The 18,406-nt window shown below is 41.3% G+C and overlaps 1 protein-coding gene across 6 annotated transcripts in view; it reads left to right on the top strand.

Annotated features, from left to right (window-relative positions):
• The window catches only part of LOC108502547 (paired box protein Pax-3), a 75,815-nt gene that overhangs the window by 37,660 nt on the left and 19,749 nt on the right, over positions 1-18,406 (top strand). For 4 of the 6 annotated variants that reach the window (XM_017825582.1, XM_017825581.1, XM_017825579.1 and 1 more), the window contains exon 5: positions 13,092-13,297. In XM_017825582.1, coding sequence (XP_017681071.1) covers positions 13,092-13,297 — 206 coding nt within the window. The remainder of the gene's footprint in view (positions 1-13,091; positions 13,298-18,406) is intronic. The other 2 variants (XM_017825584.1, XM_017825580.1) reach the window with 1 other exon arrangement.

Below are 18,406 nucleotides of genomic sequence, written 5' to 3'. Positions count from 1 at the left end.
ATAATGAAAATTGAAGTCTCCAATGCAATAACATTTCTGGAGGGAATGATTCTTGATTTTTGTCTTTCTAGTTAAATGTGTAACCTTTCTGAGACAGGTAATGATGTCCCACTTGCTTCAAATTGGAGAGAAGATGGTCTAGACTCTTGCTCACACAAAACCTGACTGTAATTAAATATCTTGGATTAGATCCTGATTGAAAAAATCTCAATGGCACTTATATTGGTTTTGTGTCTTGTAAAGAACAGCATAGAAATAATTCCAAGTGATATGGGATTAAAAAAGCAAGACAAAGCATGGAAGCTTGGATGAGGTTTTGTTTGGATTGAAACACTTTTTGCAAACTCTTTTTCCTAAGCAGTTAAATCGGGGGTAAAAAATCTGAATGTTTGAATTTTGCAAAACAATTCTCATGTTTTGAAGGAGACTTTCACAGTGCAAGGATTTTGGCAATACAAATTCAGGTACCTGGGCAGAATAGCATGACTATAACTTAATTTTAATGACAGATACAGGCTCTTCTTTGAAGATCCCAGTCTGAGCATTCACTGTGAAGTTATCCACTGCACATAGTGGTTAATCCATTTATACGTGATGATATATGTTAGAATCAAGTGAATGTTCATCAGAGCACAGCCTGGGTCAAAGTTTGTTTGTAAGATATTGTTTGGTAACTGCCCTTAGACTCTGATTTGGAAAGTCTAAGTGGAGTGTCTGAATAGGTAATTGTCACTGAAAACATCAGAAATGTTTCCAGGCCATCTGTCAGTCAGCCACTTGTTTTTATTTGTATTGCTATGGTAAACAGGAGCCCTGCTCATGGACTGCCACTGTGCTGGGAGCTGTACCAACACAGATCTTGCAATGTCCCTGTGAAAAGGACCTAATGATGTAACCATATGATGGTGCACAGACATGTTTAGACTTTAAAGTAGAGTCGGAGGCTCTTGAGCTCTATGATGAGCAGCGGTCTCAGCCCGCTGGTACCCGATCTGCAGCAGATGTTGGCAAGCTGTCACAGCAGTGAAACCCCTCTACAACTGATGTCTAGTTTGATGTCTGTTGTGAGCCCAAAGGCACAAGTTATGTGCTACCAGGGACAGAGGAACAAGCCACTTGGCCGACAGTAGATGAAGGCAAAAAGTCCACTACACTCACAAGGTAACTCTGGCATTGGTTTCTGTGCTTTGTGATCCCCTTGTGAATTATTAAACCTGGGACTCTGGTTCTCCTTACCCTGCTTCTATAACAATAAAAAGGAAGCCACTTAGAAAAGCTGCAAAGATCCTGTTTCTGAGTTGATCCCTGTTTCCCTCTCTGGACACAGGAGGCTGGCTGGCAGTGTGCGGCTTTTATCCTCTTCTGTCTCTCTGCTATTGTGCAGAGTTCACTCTGGCAGCCTCCCCCTTACGCATCTGGGGCATCTGTCAGGCCCCATCGCCGGGCTCTGTCCGGCTGGGTTGCAGGCCAAGTTTTGACTTCCTAATCTGTATTTAACTCTTTGATGTGGCTCTCAGCAGGATTTGACCTAAAGCAGGCAGAGGATTGCATCTCACAATCCGTAGGGTATGAATTGAAGAAAAAAATTAGCATTATAAAAATTTGCTGTCAAATAAAAAGAAAGAACATGAATTTTTGCTGAAATTCAGTGGGTTTTGAATGCTTGTCTTTTCTAAGCTTCCTGGAAAAGCCCACCAAAATATGTACTGCTTGTCTGCATAGGCAAGGAAGGTAGGCTGTGTATTAGTGGTTGCAGTTCTTCCAGTACTCATCATGGGGCTATTTCTTTTTCAGAATGGATTTAGAAGATGAGATTAACAAGCTTGCATGTAGCCATACTCAAGCTCCCATTTTAGGGCCTGTTATGTTTTCATAACATAACAGGAAGGTAAATGCCAAGCACCCTGGAGAGTTTGCTTTCAAGAAGCCCTCTTGCTTTTAAATGTGGTAAAATGCTAAGAGGATTTCAGAGTTTTCGGGAGAAATTATAAACAAGAGCTACTTTTATTTCTAGCTAAGGAAGCTCTCTCATTGCACATTTTATGATGGAGCTATTAGGACTCTCACTTGTGTGGTGGGTGCCCAGCATCACATGTATGAGTCTTTGCAGGCTGTGGTGGTCTTAACTGAGTCCTTGTTTGTTCTACTTGTACACAACTGAGTGGTGCCATAGCACTGGAAGACAAGATGAAGCAGGAGCCAGGATTTTTATAGCTGACATAAAGCTTCTCCCAGATTGCCCCTCTCTCTCCCTGAAATGCTGAGGACCTTTGGGGAAAAAAGAGAACCTTTAAATGGATGCTATCAATTAACCCTGAAGCCTAACAATTTAAGATAGATGATTTTACAGAGATGAAAGATTATAGCTAAGAAACTAGGCGTTTTAACTTTTCTGAATTCATCTGTTTGCATTTTGGTAATTTGTTTTTTCTGGTTTTAAACATTGTAAATCTTTTTGGGACCAGTTCCACTGTTATCTTTGAGAATGTGCCCTATTTCTGGAGGGTAAAATCATCACTTTTAATGAAACCATTGCTTTTCAGTCTGTGGGAGATGATCTAAAAATGAGCTTCTCTTCGTGCTCCAAAAAAAGCACGGACTGTTTCATTGGGTTCCCCATTTGGGTAAAAGGAACAAAATTAAAGGACGTCTACCTTGTGTCTTCTGAACATGGACATTCATAGTGCCTGAGGGTGATTGAGGGCTGCATCTGAGCCTAGAGGCTGGATCTAAAGACCACTGAAACAATGTGATTTGCATGTAATACTGGGGTTGTACAACCAGATTCTCCGCAGTCTCTTCCTTTGTGAATGGCAAGAAGCAAATGAGTGATAGTATCTGTAGGTTTGTACCTAATGTATCACTTAAATACTCTCTGTTTAGGCAATCATGTCACTTTAAGTAATTTAAACTCCATGTGCCTTTGTTGTAGGGACACTGTCAGAGTGGGATAAAGAGAAACAAGAGTGAAAATATGTTTTGTAATGTTAGTGTCCAAGCAATGCCACTAGGCATCCTGCTGCTTCTGCTATACGTGTACAGCAAATAGTTAAGAGAAGTCAGTGTTTTTATCTCACATAATTTGGTGTAGAGTTACTTTGTCAGTTTTTGGGGCTGCTAATAATTCAAAGAGACAGGTATAAATTGGTCAATATCTGTAGAGGTTTCAAAGCAGATGATATTAAGCATGTGTATAATTTAGTCAAATAATTTTTGACGTCTCTACCATAAAGCATTCACCAGCAACCATTTTTCTTGTAGGTTTTCTAGAACATTTATCAGCATCTGTCAACAAGTAGTAAATGAGAGCAAATGTATGGGAATTACATGTGTCTGTGGAGTAGAGAATGGATCAAGAGTGACTCCCAACTGGCACATTTTCCATGCTGTAAAGGTGCTGTGGGCCTGGCTGCAGCCCAGCCCAGCACATCACTCCCTTTCACTGACTGCTCTGAGGTCAGCTGGTGCTAGGCTTTGTTCTGGTTTTCTTATTGAACTAAAGAATTGTAAGTTTTCTTTGGAATTTAAGCTCCCCGTGTTTCTTTTGAACAGAGAGCAAGCAGTATACCTTGCTTCATTATTAGCAAACCAGAGCTCATCCCCTTAAACGAGAAAATGCTCGTTTAGTGTCTGTATTATGGCAGTGCAATGGTCAGGTGGCATCTACAAGCTTTTGCCAGGTTTGTTTGCTCACGTTTTGCTTACATGGGACTCAAACTGCTCTGCTTAAGTGTTGCACCACAGGCTCTCAGGAGACAGTCCCTGGGAAGGGTAATTAAAGGATGATGCTAGGAGCTCATGGGCATGTAAACCTCATAGGGTAAGGAACAAAAAGCATCTGTAGGTGACTGGCCCTTGGATGGAATTCAGGTAATTAGTGTAACAGCATCACAGGCACTATAACGAATGAAACAGCCCTGTGTGCTTTGGGGAGTCTTGGGCACAGAGTCCTACATCCCCCTACGGGGGCACCCAAGGCAGGAGCTGGAAGGAAAAACCCCAGGGGAAGTAACACAAAGAGGTGCTGAGCACCCTGCTGCTTTCCCGTTGTAGGGTCCTTTCATCCCAAATACTGGAACAACCATAAAGGCAGGGGCTGTCTTTGACCAGTGGGACTGCAGGGCTCAGTTCCCAGTAGGACCAGGTTCCATGACAGAAGATGATGGATTTGAGGTCAGCACCCCAAATCCTATGTAGTTGTAATGGAAGTGCCCTAGAGTTACTAACAGCTTTGGATGGAAAAGGAGCATTTAGCAGGAGTAGGTAGTGCCTTGAAAAATCAATTACAAGAAAAATATTTGGCGAAAAACCTAACTTATTTTTATTGACTGAAGACTGGAAAATAGAGGGGGAAAAAAATCAATACTTTCAGTTTTCTCTCACAAAAAAACCCAGAAATCTTCTGTAAAGTTAAGTAATTTCCAGAGGAAGTGGATTGTTTGATAAAATTCAGTATTCTGTTTAGAAAAAAAGTCCGGAAATATTTTGGCCATTCCAAGTCCTGAAAGTGATAAATTGAGATGGTCATATAACTCAGTGTAGCTCAATAGCAGGTAAAAGTGGCTTGAGAGGTGGTCTGGCTGCAGCTGTGGGTTTAAGAAGAGATGATAACCTTTATTTCTCATAGAAACATTGAGGACTGTAATCCTGACACTGAGATGAAGCCATCTACAACAGCTTGCTCTGCCAGTGTTTCTTTTTGAATAAAGGATGGTATTAATTCAGGTGCTAGAACTAGTTGAGAGAAATAGGAAATGTATTAGAACATCCTCAATTTTTTTTTTACCTAAGCTATCTGTGCAGTTTCTTTTTTCTTCAGAAATGTTTTAGCAACTCTACAAGTTGAACCAGTGAAGCAATGAAGAGCTGTTCTTGAAAAATGCTTGTAAACTTTTGCCATCTTGGTGTGACCAGTAGTTTGATCAGCTTGTATAACTTTAGGAGTTCTGTTTGCATGGTGTTGCTGCAAAGGATTGAGCCAAATATAATTTATAGATTTTTTTTTTTTTTCCTTCTGTGAAATCCATACTGCCTACACAATTGAGAGGTTACTGACAGCTCAATTATTTGCAGTGCTTTAACTCGCTAATACAGTCTCATTATTTATCCAGGGACTCCTTCATTTGCTTTAATTTCTCAGCTGACAAATTCCATCTCCCAGGATACTCAATGTTTTCAGTCTTAATTGGTTACCAATCGGCTCTTCCATCAGCTGATACCGGCTTGAAGACATGATGCCAATCCTTTCTAAATATGTTCTGGGATTCCTGCAAGAGAGATCTAGCTTTCCTTTTAATTCTCCCTTTCTTATATTAAAATATCACCTAGAGTATTCACTTCCTAAAGTGGGACCAAACCTTATTTGGTTTTGAGTGTTTAGTTTTCTTCACCTCATTCTAAATTCAGGAGGTAAAGTTCTTCTTTAATCCTCTGGAAGTTTTTCTTTGAAATGTCCTAGTGAGAAGACGTTGCAATGCTTAAATACAGTGCTCGTGTTCACAGCGTTACCACGGATGCTCCCTGTGGGAAGGACTGGAAAAACCCCCAGATGTGGGCACTCGTGAGCTCCCAGTGAAAATCAACCGGACGTCCTTGAGACTCCTCTTCATACCCTTTGAAAAGCTCTCCGGGTCCACAGGCTGCGTTCAGAGGGCCGGGCCGGAGTGACTCACAGTCTGGTGACAGTGTGATTGTGTGGGTCTGTGCTCTGTTGTGCCGGGTTATCTCAGTGCCGGCTCCCTCTTGCTGAACTCCTTCCTTGGATCTACCAGGAAAGATGGGAGAGACCAAACAAGGGTCAAAGTTTTCTTGGATCCAGCTTTGCTCTTATACCAGGAGAAACAGCAGAGTAGTCTTTTGGGGCCAGTGAATGGAAACTTTATCAAGTCAGCACTCTTGGCTGTGTGGGGAAAACTACAGCAATTTAATTTTTATTTAGTCGTTAAACCTGAGCTAACCCTTATGTGGGTACCAACCTCTGAAACCACAGGGAAAACTCCCACAGGCTACATGAGTTTTACCAAATCGCATTATTTCTTGGGTTTCTTTCCCTTTTTTTTTTTTCCCCCCCAGATATTGTAGCTGTTCAGGTAAATCTGGTTGAGTGTCTGGTTTGCCCTGGTCTGTGCAATTTAGGAAGAGCTGTCTCCTCTCACTTTCTGCCCTTCCTTAGCAGTCTCCCTGGGCTATACACACAAGTGTGTGTACTACCTGTACATTAGGAGTACTAGCTGCTGTTCCTTTACATTTAGTTTTCAATGAAAAATAATAGTCATAATAATTCCCAGTGCAGATTTACAGCAGTGAAATTTGGGATCAGACCCACATGCAAAGCTTTTAAGTACTTTAATGTTACTTGTATCAACAAAACAAATCTTTTTTTGGCAAAGGAGGTGGTGGAATAAGAAGAGATATTTGTAGTTGCATTTGCAGTTTCCTTTTCCCTTCCTTTCACTCTAGAAATTCTTTATCCTTTCATGCACAGTTGAGAATTAGCCATTTATTCTTAGCGCTGGCGATGCAGTCTTTGATATTTAAAATGGAATGTGTTCCTTTTTGATGCTCTGTGGTTTTGAATGAAGTACATGCTAGCAGATTAATGGTGCAGAACAGTTAGATACTGGGCATTTTTTTTCCTTTCCATATTATTTCATCATTCAAAAAAAAATTTAAATATATTTTTTAAAAGAAGAGCTCGTGAATTGTCTATTGTTTGTGCAGTTAAATTGTTTTCACAGTGTTGTCATTCTCTTCTAAGTTGAAATCGTTGAATAGCTATGAGCTGTCACATTTTTTGTCAGTTATAACTGCATCAAGCTGTGCTGACAAAATGTCCCTGCATAACTGTTAATATGCATTGTCATTTTAAGCATGGAACAGTTTAGCTAATGATTTATCTCTTATAATGCAGCACTTGGGGCAGCTGTATGATTTGTCTCTTTAGCAAGTCAAGTAATTTCTTTAACAAAATGTTAAGCACAGATGGGCCATAGGCTGTCAGTTAACCATTATTGTGCATGCATCTGCTTGCCTTCAATGCACTGTTTTATGTATTCAGCCACTTACTTAGGCACAGTTCTCTGAAAAGCGGAACCTACTCTGATTGGCAAATAAAATGTTCATTTGTCTCTTCTTCCTATTGTTTTGTTTTGGTAACACATGTCAGCAGCTCAATTACCCAGTTCATTAACAGCTCCCAATGGACATGATGGCCAACCCATGATAAGGAGGGTGATTGTGGCACATATGGTCAATAATAGCCTGTCTCTTGGTAATTGTAAATAAAAGTCACTGTCGGCCATTTCCTTTTACTGCAGCTACTGTTTTCCTTTTCACTTTGCTGTACAAAGCAAAGTTTCTCTATGTGAATCAGCCCAAACAAAATAAATATGCCATCCATTTCTCTCAAGAAGATCACTTTTATCACTGCTGTGGTGGTTGTTTCCTCTCTGTGCTGACTTTCCAGTTCAGAGCTCTCAGGATATGGGGTTGCTCTTTTCCAAATCTAGCAACAGATTAATTACTCTTATTAATCAGTTTACTTAAATAGCAACATAATTTATCCACATTTCTCTTATTCTCTCACTGCAGATTTTTGTAAAGTGCCTGTGGAGTTTAAAAAAAGCCATTTACGATGTTTTTTTCTATGTATGCCCTTTACAAATAGCAGGGGTTTTCAAAGGAGTAATTGAAGTGTGACTTAATCCTTGTTAGATGAGCGATATTCCTGTCTGGAACAGAGGCTTTCTTTTTGGTTTCGTTTCCCCTTCTTTGATATTTCATAGGCAAAATGCCAGTAGAACAGGTTAAAAGCAATTCTACTACTTGTGCATATTTCACATTGTACTAGGTACTCTGCTGCTTTCTAGCAAGGTAGAGAATTTCCTATATATTTGCTGATCCTAAATTTTTCATAGGAAAAGGGGAGCATGTGGCAGGATTAGCACATTTTATGATATCTTGTTTTGTTTTTTGTTTCTTGAAATTTGCTTTTCCTTTTCCTCTCCAAGAAGAGGAGTCCAGCTGATAACAAGTGTTGGGCTGTGACCTAACTTGGGTGCCCAAGTCTTCCCTCTGTCCTCTTCCCCTGTTGATGGGGAGGCACAGAAAGCAAACACTGAATTGGATGAAATTGTGGCTCTGAGTCCTGGTCACCTTGATAAAAGTGCTGTGGTGGGAGCACCAGAATCTGAAATTTAGGGCTGATCTTCTGATCCTTCAAGTAGGCTTTATCTTGGATAAACACAGCCTTCAGTTGTAGTGTCTTAAATGCTCACAGTTGGCTGAGGGGTGACTCTGGAACCCCTGAGCTCGTCCCCCCCCCACCCGCCTGCCATATTCATAAGTAATCTGTAGTCTCCTCCCCGGGCTGCAGGCACTTGGGGAGTTGTTGAGTGTCAGAGTTTATTTGTCCTGGTTTGATTAGCACAGACCTGGCAGGGTGTATTTTCTTTTTAATGGCTCCTTGCTGTGACAGTGAGGTTTTGGGAGGAGGAGGAGGAGAAGGGGGAGCCTGGCGTCATGTTTCCCCAGGCAAACACAGCAAAATGAAGGACTGCTGTGGTGGGAGGGAGGTAGGTGGTTGGCTTCAGAGTCGTCATTATATTTCGTATGGATATATAAGCCTGCCCCTAAATGGGACTGCTGACGGGGAGAAGAGAGTAGGGCTGTCAGGACAAAATAAGGATGCTGTTTTATTATTCCTGTGGACTTTATTTTGAGGAAAGAAAGGATGCCTGATGTGTTTCTAGCCCATCACTGTTAAACGCCAGCTGCTGAAAGCCTACCTCAACACAAACAAGGATCCAGGGAGGAATGCACTGCTGGCCACCTACTGCTGCTCCTGGCCCTTCAGGGGAGCCAGTGCCAGAAGTGTATTTGGGGAGCGCCTGGGATGCCCCTGACATCCCCATCCTGGGGCAGTTCTCCCACTCTCCCCCCCTTTCCTCCCTAATTCACCCACAAGGAGGGCTGCGTTTGAGCCCCTTTACCTCTGGCAGGGAGAGGCAGTGTTGGAGGGACACCTCCAGGTGCGGAGGTTTGGAGAGGGGGAGCCTGGATTAACCCCTGCTGTGCATCCCCTTCACCCGGCGTGCCCTGCCCGGCCCCCCCGGCCCGCCGTCCCCCGCCTCCGCAGCAGCCGCCTTTGTGCCTCCCGCATCCTGCCAGGCAGGTGTCAGAGCCCTGAATGCGGGCAAAGGCCCCGCTGATGGATACCACAGATGGAGCGTGGAAATCGGCCCAATAGGCCTCAGCCACAGGCCATTTCTTAGGACCCAACAAAAGCCTCCAAATAAGTCAACAAAAATCCCAAAGATCACAAAGAGAAAGTGTCATTTGTCATTTGCTGTGGGTTTGTGTGGGGGTGGTGCCCTGCTGCACTCCCCTCGCCTGCACCCGAGCAAACACGGGGAGGTCACTCGCCTGCTTCAGCCTGCAAGGCTGTGGGGATCAGACGGATGTCGGCTGCCAACCCAGCGAGCCCCACAAGTGGGGCTGTCCCAGTGAGCCCCACAGCCCGTAGAACGAGCATCCTGGCAAACCCCAAAGCGGCGGCTGCTCAAGCCACAGACTTAAGTGAGCTGCGGCACAAGGGGTAGAGCCCGTGAGATTGATCTTGCTTAAACAGAGAAATGGGGAGGTGGATGTAGGGAAGGTAGCTAGCAAATAAACGGCTACCAGAACCATCCCTGCCCTTTGCTATTTTTTAAATTGGTATTATTTTAGTGATCTCTGTGGCTAGACAGAATTCGTCCTGGGCAGACCCCGAGCAGTTACACTCAGAGGAAGAGGCTGTGTAATATTTTTTTAAAAATATCAGAGTGCCTGAAGGAGTGCCAGAAGAGTTGTGCCTCTGTGGGTCTCAGGGTGATAACCTCTCCATGATAAACTCCCTGCCTGCCTCTGTCAGGTGCGCTGTGCTGCAGTGCTAATGTATGGGCTTTAAATGGTTGTCATGTTATTGTTATTTAATTATTCAAATGAAATGTCTTGCTGAGAGGAAGAACAGCCCACAGAATGACCTCTTGTGTGTTATTTTGTTGTTCGTTTTTTGCCCCCGATGTGTCTATTTACAGTGTTTGGAAAAGGGATGGTAGCAGAACTCCAGGTGACTGAATGCCTACGACACTGGGCCCAGGGGTTCTGCATTTTGTGGTGATAATCGGCATGCAGCATTTCCTTAGGCCACCAGATAGGTCACAAGGGGTTAAGGGACAAATAATTTCTCTTTAATTCTTTAATTCCTTCTTTAATTAAACTTCACGGCTCAGCTCCTTGTAGTGCTTTTGGCTGCCTCTCCCACTTTGAGCTGTGCAGCAAGGGATGTTTCGGTGATCCCAAGAAGTCTGGTTGGGGAATCTCCCAGGGCACTGGGGAGTCTCCTTCTTTTTCCTATTTACAGCTTGAGGGGTTGGGGACTTAAGATCATTAGAACATCTGCAAAGGTTAGTATTATGTGTATTATGCGTCTGTAGTGGTGATAGAGGTAGAAATGACCCAGCTAAAATCTGACTACCTTCACCTGTGCTAAGTAATATCTTTGTATATCATGGAAGTCAGTGGACCTATTAGTGAGATACTGTTTAGCAAAAGGGCAATGCACTATGACTGTTGAGCAAATATAAGATTAAATACTGGTTCTTTTAAAGGCTGAGGTGTATCCAATTTATGTGTTTAGCCAATATTCTCATTGGCTTCTCACCTATATAAAAATCTAGTAATGATATTTTCACAGGAAAAAATAAGAATAAAAGCTTCCTTGAAGCTAATAATGTTTAAGAATATTTTTTAAGAAATAAAACCAGTACAGTTTGTAGTATAGACATGTAACTACCCTTTGAGATTACACTTGTTTGATTTTAATATCGCAGAGAAGATAAGACGAAGGAAGCCAATGTTTTCAATAAAGCTGCACAGAGCAGCCAAACCTGCCAAAGGGCAATGTCAATGAAAGCAGATAGATATGAAGGTCACTTCATTTGATATACATTCTCTCCTTACTTTAGCTGTATTATTTTCTCTCTGAATGCTTGCCCTTGATCAGACATATTGTTCTGGACTCTTAGATACTACAGGATTTTTTTATTGGTTTACCTTTGTGCCTTTCACATACTGCCTAATGAAATGGAAATCTAAAACTAAAATGAAATGAAGTCGGGGTTTCAGTTCTGTATTCTTATTGCAGAAAAGAATGAGGGTGCAAGGAAACATTCAAGATTTTTGCTAAGTCTTTATAAAACATTTTAAGAATGATCATGATATATCTTCTGGTACTTCCCATTCAGTTGGTGAGGGAATTCACTTCAGAAATTTAGCAATAAATATCCCCTTTAAATTGCACAGTTTAAGCTGGCTTTTTACAGGCATATACACAGATGTTTGAAGAAGTTCTATACATACATGTGGAACATGAAAGAGTATTGAATTTCGAGTTCTTGACATGTCGGTATTTGACTTTTTTTTTTAACTCAATTTGTACACAATCAAAGGCAACTTTTGTCAGACAAGTTGTCTCCAGAAGGGACGTTTCTGAGCTCTGTGTCAGATCTCACCACATCAGGTATGGGCACAGTGCAGTGCTAGGCAGTGTGGCCCCAGTAGTGTGGCTGGTGTGCTCTCTTCCTTTAGCCTAGGTGGGCAGAAATAGCTGCTCTGCTTAAGATGGGTGATTTGTATCTCAGGATAACACTGTGAAACTATATTTTAGATACCCTAAGTTTCTTTTTGTTCTTGGATGGCAGCATGAAGCCATCCTGGAGGGTTGTAACTTGGGGCAGTTGCTGAGGAGGGCAGGTGTCACTTGGGACCCCAGTTGAGAGCATTTGGGGTTTGTCACTAATTCAGACAACGTGTTATGTTCATTTGGGGATACTCTAGATTGCTTGTTTAATAAGGAATGAACTTGAACTGTTTGGGATAGGATGTCTGAGCTGATTTTCTTCTGTTCTAGAGAACAATATGCTTAAGAACGAGAACCATTTAGTCCAGTCTTATTTGGGGCAAACTTTCAATGCAAGTAAGAGACTTTGGGAGTTGAGTGTTTGTTCAGTATACTGATGCAGACATCCACAGAAGTTTCTCCTTATGCTCTGTGTATGTTGGGTCTAAGATATTGATGCTGTCTGGAAAATGAAGACACTTTTCACATAAGAGCCACTGGTTCAGCTGAAATATTTTGTTTGTTTGTTTGTTATTGTTTTTCTGTATGGTTTTTTTTTTCCTTTATGTTTTTTGTATACAGAAATTAATAAACTTTTCAGCTGAACTGTCTGAAAAAGCACTTTGTCTTTCTCATGCTGCAAGACTAAGTAAACAGATTAGGTGTATTAATTAGTTCAAACAGCTTGAGTGAAATTGGAAATGTAATATAGCTAGAAATGAACATGGTGGGAGGTTTTAGCTGGAGCTTGAGGAACTTTTTACTTCCAAATAAATTACATTAAAAGGATTATATTAAATCAATGTCTATATCAATAATTTCTTTGGCATTATTGAAGTAGTAGCAGCAATGCTTGTATTTCCATTAAATAAGCAGTTTCAGCATCACTGGGGAATGTCTGCCCTCTTTAGGTGGTTTCCCTTGAAGACTTGGGCAAGAGGGAATGTCTCCTGGACAGCAAGTAAAGGCTCGCTTTGAAAGTCTACTCTTAGTTCATTACCATTTGCTGGAGAGAGTGAATGGGGTCAGGTGCTGGAAGAGGCTTTGCAGCCTTCACAGTTATAGCTTGGGTTCAGCTATAGCTGGAATTCATTTGACTGCCAGGGGAAACAAGTAATGCTGCCAGGAGCTGCCTGGCTGTGTGTGTGACCTCACTATTTCCATGTCTATGAAATCCAGAAAGCGTTTCTGTATTGATTTCTCTATAAACTGCTGATTGCAAGAGTTGGTAGCCCCTTCCTGTGCCATGGACATGCTGTATGTGGGCTGTTTCTTGCTGGCTTTCCTCAAGTTCCGACTCAGGGCATGTGAGGGGCCTTTGGTCCAACACAGCCTCCATACAAGAGCATGTCATTGATTGCTCCAAAATTTTGCTCTTCTTTCTCCTCTACTAAAGTTAATTTTTGTCTTTTATTTTTTTTCTTTTTTTGAGCACCAGCACCCCAGTCTGATGAAGGTTCTGACATCGATTCTGAACCAGATTTACCTTTGAAAAGAAAGCAGCGTCGCAGCAGGACGACCTTCACAGCAGAACAACTAGAAGAGCTGGAAAGAGCTTTTGAGAGGACACATTACCCTGATATTTATACTAGGGAAGAACTTGCACAAAGAGCCAAACTCACAGAGGCTCGTGTCCAGGTATGTATTGGAAAGCTGCCTAACAAAAGAAATTTAGTTTTCTGTTAGTGTGTGAGTCCTTCTAAATCTTATGTGATCCTACTCTGGAGTAGAAGGAAAATGTGAAGCAACATTGTTTACAGCCTTAGGGTTTTTACATCTGTACATGGACAGTGGTTTTACAACTGTTCGAGACAATTGCTTTGAAAAAAACTCTTGTGTGTTCCCCAGGAATTGTTCCATACCTACCATGAATATAATACTGAGTCTGTGGAGAAGAAGGTCTGATATCCCCATTTGTTTGTTTTATGCATTTGACAGCACTCTGCATGTAATCAGGCCAGCTGTTGTGCCAGCTCATGGTTACTTAACTGATTTCATCTGTTGTTGTTTGGGTCTTCCAGGCATTAACAGAGGAGAGAAAAACATTTTTTTAAAGGACAATGTGTCTACAAAGCCATGGAAGTGAGCAAGGTTACTGGTGTAGTATTTACAGTTAATTTTTAGGTTAGATTTTGTAGTTGACTTGGTTTAAACCTTGTAATATCTTTTATCCCCACTGTTAGTTTAATTCAAAGGAAAATAAACCCTCAAATAACTGTTAAATCTTCACAACTTCATATAGATCTGGATCGTCTAAAACAAACTAATGTACTGAAGCAGTAAGATGGAGTTGATTTAAACTTAAAAAAAGCATGAACCTAGATTTTTAGCTGTCTAAAAATGGGAAAATAGCAACCAGATAACTCTGGAACAAGCTGCACCCTGGAGTTCAATTTTAGATTAGGACTTATTTGGTTTCATGGCAAAGAAACACATCCTGTAAAATGTTTAATACCACAAGCAGAATCTTCTGCTGGTCTTTTACTATTTAACATCTATGTGTCAGTGGGAAAACTACACCCCCTTTATATCAGTCTGAATTGCAAGTGTAACTAAGCAAATATGTGGTTGGGTGAAAAGTAAAATGTTGTAGTTTTGATCTAACAAAGGAAGGGAAACGAAGGGCGACTTGTGATCTAACCAAGGATGCAGGTGAATTTGGTTTCTTTGGTGAAACTTTACTATGTTTTGACCTTTGAAACTCAGCTGGAGGCATTCAGACATTGCAAACTCAAATAAGAAATACAAAATATCCCTCCGACTTTTTAAGACAAGCATGCCTGTTGCAGCACAGCTGTATTATTGAGCATCTGCCTTGAAAGGTCCAGACTTTTTCAGTTTTACCTGCTAAATGTTTTTGCAGAAGACTTCACACCACATTTCTTGTAAGTGTTTGTTATGACTGTGGGAGAAAATCAGATGTGTGGATGAATTTGTCTGGAAGGCAAACTCAGTGGTGCAAGACTCTTTTCTTAACATGTTTACTAAGTGAAATGTTTGCAAAACAGCTTTGTAAATAGACTTGGACCAGGTAAGACCAAATCAAGCCCTGAGAATAATTTGTGCACAAACATAATAAAGATAACTCCCCTCACAAGTTCTGTTAGTAAGACGAATGGGATCTAAGATATGATGTTTTGGTCTATGTTAGCTTCAGTGGACAAATATGATAAAATTTGAAAGACCTTGTTCATGTTTTTCTAAATCAATGACCCACAGCTAGAAGAAAAGCAGAACTCTCATTAACATAACAGCTGTCTTAATGTGGCTTTAACCCTGTGACTTTTTACATTCCTTATGGCTTCCTTGGTTCCCTTGAGATGCATCCTGTCTCACACCACTCGTATGATCTACAGCCTCACAAATTCCCCAGTACCTCTGACATGGATATTTTACCTAACCCAGCATGGAAGAAAGTTCCCAGTCAATCAATGATTAAAATACCAGAACAAAACCTTTCTGGATTAAAGATGAGCTGAGGTTGAAGTAACCAGCCTGTGGGCAGTTTTCTAGTGCACTCCATCTGTCTGGTACCCTTGAAGGCTGGCAGAGTGATTTAGAAGTGGATTAAGGGATACAGGATTTGCCTTATCAGCATTCAGCACCTCTCTATAGCCTCTTAAAATAGCCACGTATGATGGGCATGAAATAAAAGATGACCTGTGAAAAGAAAATAACCCTAAGAGACTTGAGACTGAGAGGGATGGATAGCCACACTGAAGTAGCATTCAAGCTTTCTTAGTCACACTTCTTTTTTGGTAACAGTATGACAGAGATCAGAGATACCAAATTTTATATGGATATAAACACAAAGATCTCTTTGACTGCTTCCCAATTAAGCATCATCCAAAAGAGCTGGCTCTTTGCAGCCTGAATCCAACTGAGCTCAGAAGGTTTTTTTGTTTTTTCCCTTTCCCTTTGGAACTGTAAGGTCCAATTCTGTAGTTGATCACAACTGGACCAACCTTGCTATTCCCTCAGTCCCTCTGTGTAGTGCTCACATCTCATGTTTTGTTTTCTTTACCCTGCCTCCCCCGTGCTTCCCCTTTCCTTCTGTTCCCTGAGGCAGTCTATTACTCCTGTGAAAGGAAGAGTCTTAAGCCACTGAACCATCTATTTCTCACTTTCCCACTGTTGAAGGGTAACCAAATGCATGTTTCTAAACTGGCTGCTTGGAGGTGGGGAAAAAAAAGTTGCCTCTGGTTTGAGATCAAGCTTAGATCACATCAACCCCTAAGGGGAATTTTTTGAAAGCTGATCAAGCAACTGAAAACAGACTTTACACTGTCAGTGTTACTTGTGTACCTAATCATGGGGACAGGAAAGGCTTTTGGCAAAAGAAGTGTTGTAACACACTCCACGTTGCAAGAGTCATGAGACGTGTAAGTAGAATCACTACAAATATTTCAGCACTGAGTGTAATAAAGAGTTAAAATGCTCCCTGCAATTCCTCCTGCAGCACCTTTCCACTCAAGAACTGCTGAATCCTTCTCCCCAGTGTTTGAACCTCGATGTGATGTGGAGCCAGGACAATCTCTTGTGCACCTGGCTGCAGGTGAACTTTAGACAGAAAGAAGGGGGGAGTTCTTTGGTCTTGTGTGTTTATCAGATACATTTCAAAAAGATAAGTAGAGCTCCAAAGGAGGAGCCTTCATTTGAAAGATTAAAAAAAGTAGTAATACTCAGAATGTGAAGTCAAAGATTCACATATTGTGAGCAAAAATTGCAACCTTACAGGGCTTTACTTGTCCAGTTCAAAACTTCATTAAAACCATCATTAAATTGCAGTGTAGGCCCTTAAGGTCTGTGGCCTACTTTTACTGACAATCTGAAGGCAAGTTCTAAAAGTGAATTTTTCCCCAGTGTAGATAAAAATCAAAGGCTCTTTCTGAGCTGCAGAGCAGTGTGGTTATGGTTTTTGCAACAAATAGTGCATAAGGAATGAAGTGGGTAGCATCTTTTCCGTCCACCTTTTAATTCCCACATCTGGCTTGGTTTTGGACTTGGATGAACGGGGCAAGCTTTGGCAGCAGCTTGGAGCCTGTTTCATGTTGATGGTGGGGGCTGTTTGCATCAATCTTGTGGTGAAGGATTTTTAAATAAGGTTCAGGTTTGTCCTGTGGCTGGCCAGGAGCCTACCTTGGCCAACAGGGGCTGGCCAGCCAGACAAATCTTTTGGGCTGTGGGTTGAAGGCAGGCCCCCCAAATTATCAGAAGTGTGATGCATGACGCTTGTGTGTTGGCCCGCTTTAAGGTGTGCCCCCAGCTGTATGGATCCTTTGGGGTGGGACACCCTGCAGTGAGAAGCAGCTGGCACACGGCCTTCCTGTTTAACCCCAAAAGGCAACGGCAGAAATTTGTTTGGACTCTTTTTTTTTAGAAATAATTTCAATAAATTTAACCATAAAGTAAGAGTAAACTTAAGCCTGGTGTCTTAAAGAAACAGACTCCTTTTTTTTTTTTTTTTTTGTCCATGAATAATGTTGAAAAAACAGGGCAAGTCAGGAAGAATTCTGAAACATGACTATGCCCTATCTTGAAAATGTTCTTCTTAGCCAGATCCCAGTTTTAAATTGATTTGCTTGAAAACTTCCAAAAAGAAAAATGTTGTTAATCAACAGAGCATGTCTGAAAATTCAGGCAGATCTCCCAGGCTGCTAGGATGGGATTGAATGTTCCCATGTCAAACTTGTATTCAGCTTGTCAGCTATTGTAAAAGCCTTATTATAACCTCAACAAATGAGTCCCAAGAGCTCAGAAGTCTTGAGTAGCCAGAAGAAAAATTACTGAAAAAAAAATTTCAAGTGTTTTGCTTACATATTGCTTTCTTTGTTTCACTGTGCTACAGGGAGGGAAAGAGATAGTTTATGGAGGAGGATAGTGGGAGGAAAGGTGAGAGAAGAAGTTCTGACTCTTAAGCTAGCAGTAGGGCTTGAAATCTCTGAAGTCCAATCTCTCAGCTTTAATAGCCTCTTCTCAGTAGCAAACAGTGAAAAGCACTCACTGAGAAATCATGGGGGGGAAGGGGGGATCTGTGCCAAAAAAACATCTTAGCTTGCCCCCAGCTCCTCTGAAATGGTTTGAGCTTGTATGCTGAACTGCCCAGTCCTATGGGAAGATGGGGCAAGGGAATGTAGGATGGATTCAGAAACATTTAAGACCTTTCAGCAGCTCTTCATGGTTATTCCTGATGTGGTTTATGGAGAATTTCTAGTGCCTTTTCTTGAGACTGATGCTCTTGCATTATATATGGGCTGAAGAAAGAAAAAGCTTTGTGTGTCCTTGCAGTAGATAACCCTGTAATTGCAGATTCCACCCTCCTCCATGAAGGGGAAATTTTTATGTGTAAATTAGCCAACTAAATTCATATACAGGCCCAGGAGGACATTTGTAAATATAAAGGAAAAGAAGGGATGTGATTTTGATTGTCTTTTTCTGGTCCCTGCTGCCTGAGGGCTCCAATTAGTGTCACTTTAATTTATAAATACACAGTTCAATTTGTTTATTACTGAATAATTTTCAGAACTATTCAGCTGCAGTGTTTTAGAAGTATTTTTCTAGGACTGAGCCAAAGTCTTTTCAAAGGAACCTATAAGATCTGAGTACATTGGATCGCACTGGGAGGTGGTTGGAAGTCCCTATTCCCTTTGGCACAGTCTACTGGCTTTTTGGTCTGTGTTTTTGTTTTCTTTTCTTTTTTCTTTTCTTTCTTTTTTTTTTTTTTTTCTTTCTTTTTTTTTTTTTCTT

This window comes from Lepidothrix coronata, unplaced genomic scaffold (assembly GCF_001604755.1).
Source record: "Lepidothrix coronata isolate B3197 unplaced genomic scaffold, Lepidothrix_coronata-1.0 Scaffold120, whole genome shotgun sequence".
In the NCBI taxonomy this organism is placed as follows: domain Eukaryota; kingdom Metazoa; phylum Chordata; class Aves; order Passeriformes; family Pipridae; genus Lepidothrix; species Lepidothrix coronata.
Note: the sequence above shows the minus strand (reverse complement) of the source record. Positions and strands in the feature narration are given on the sequence as shown.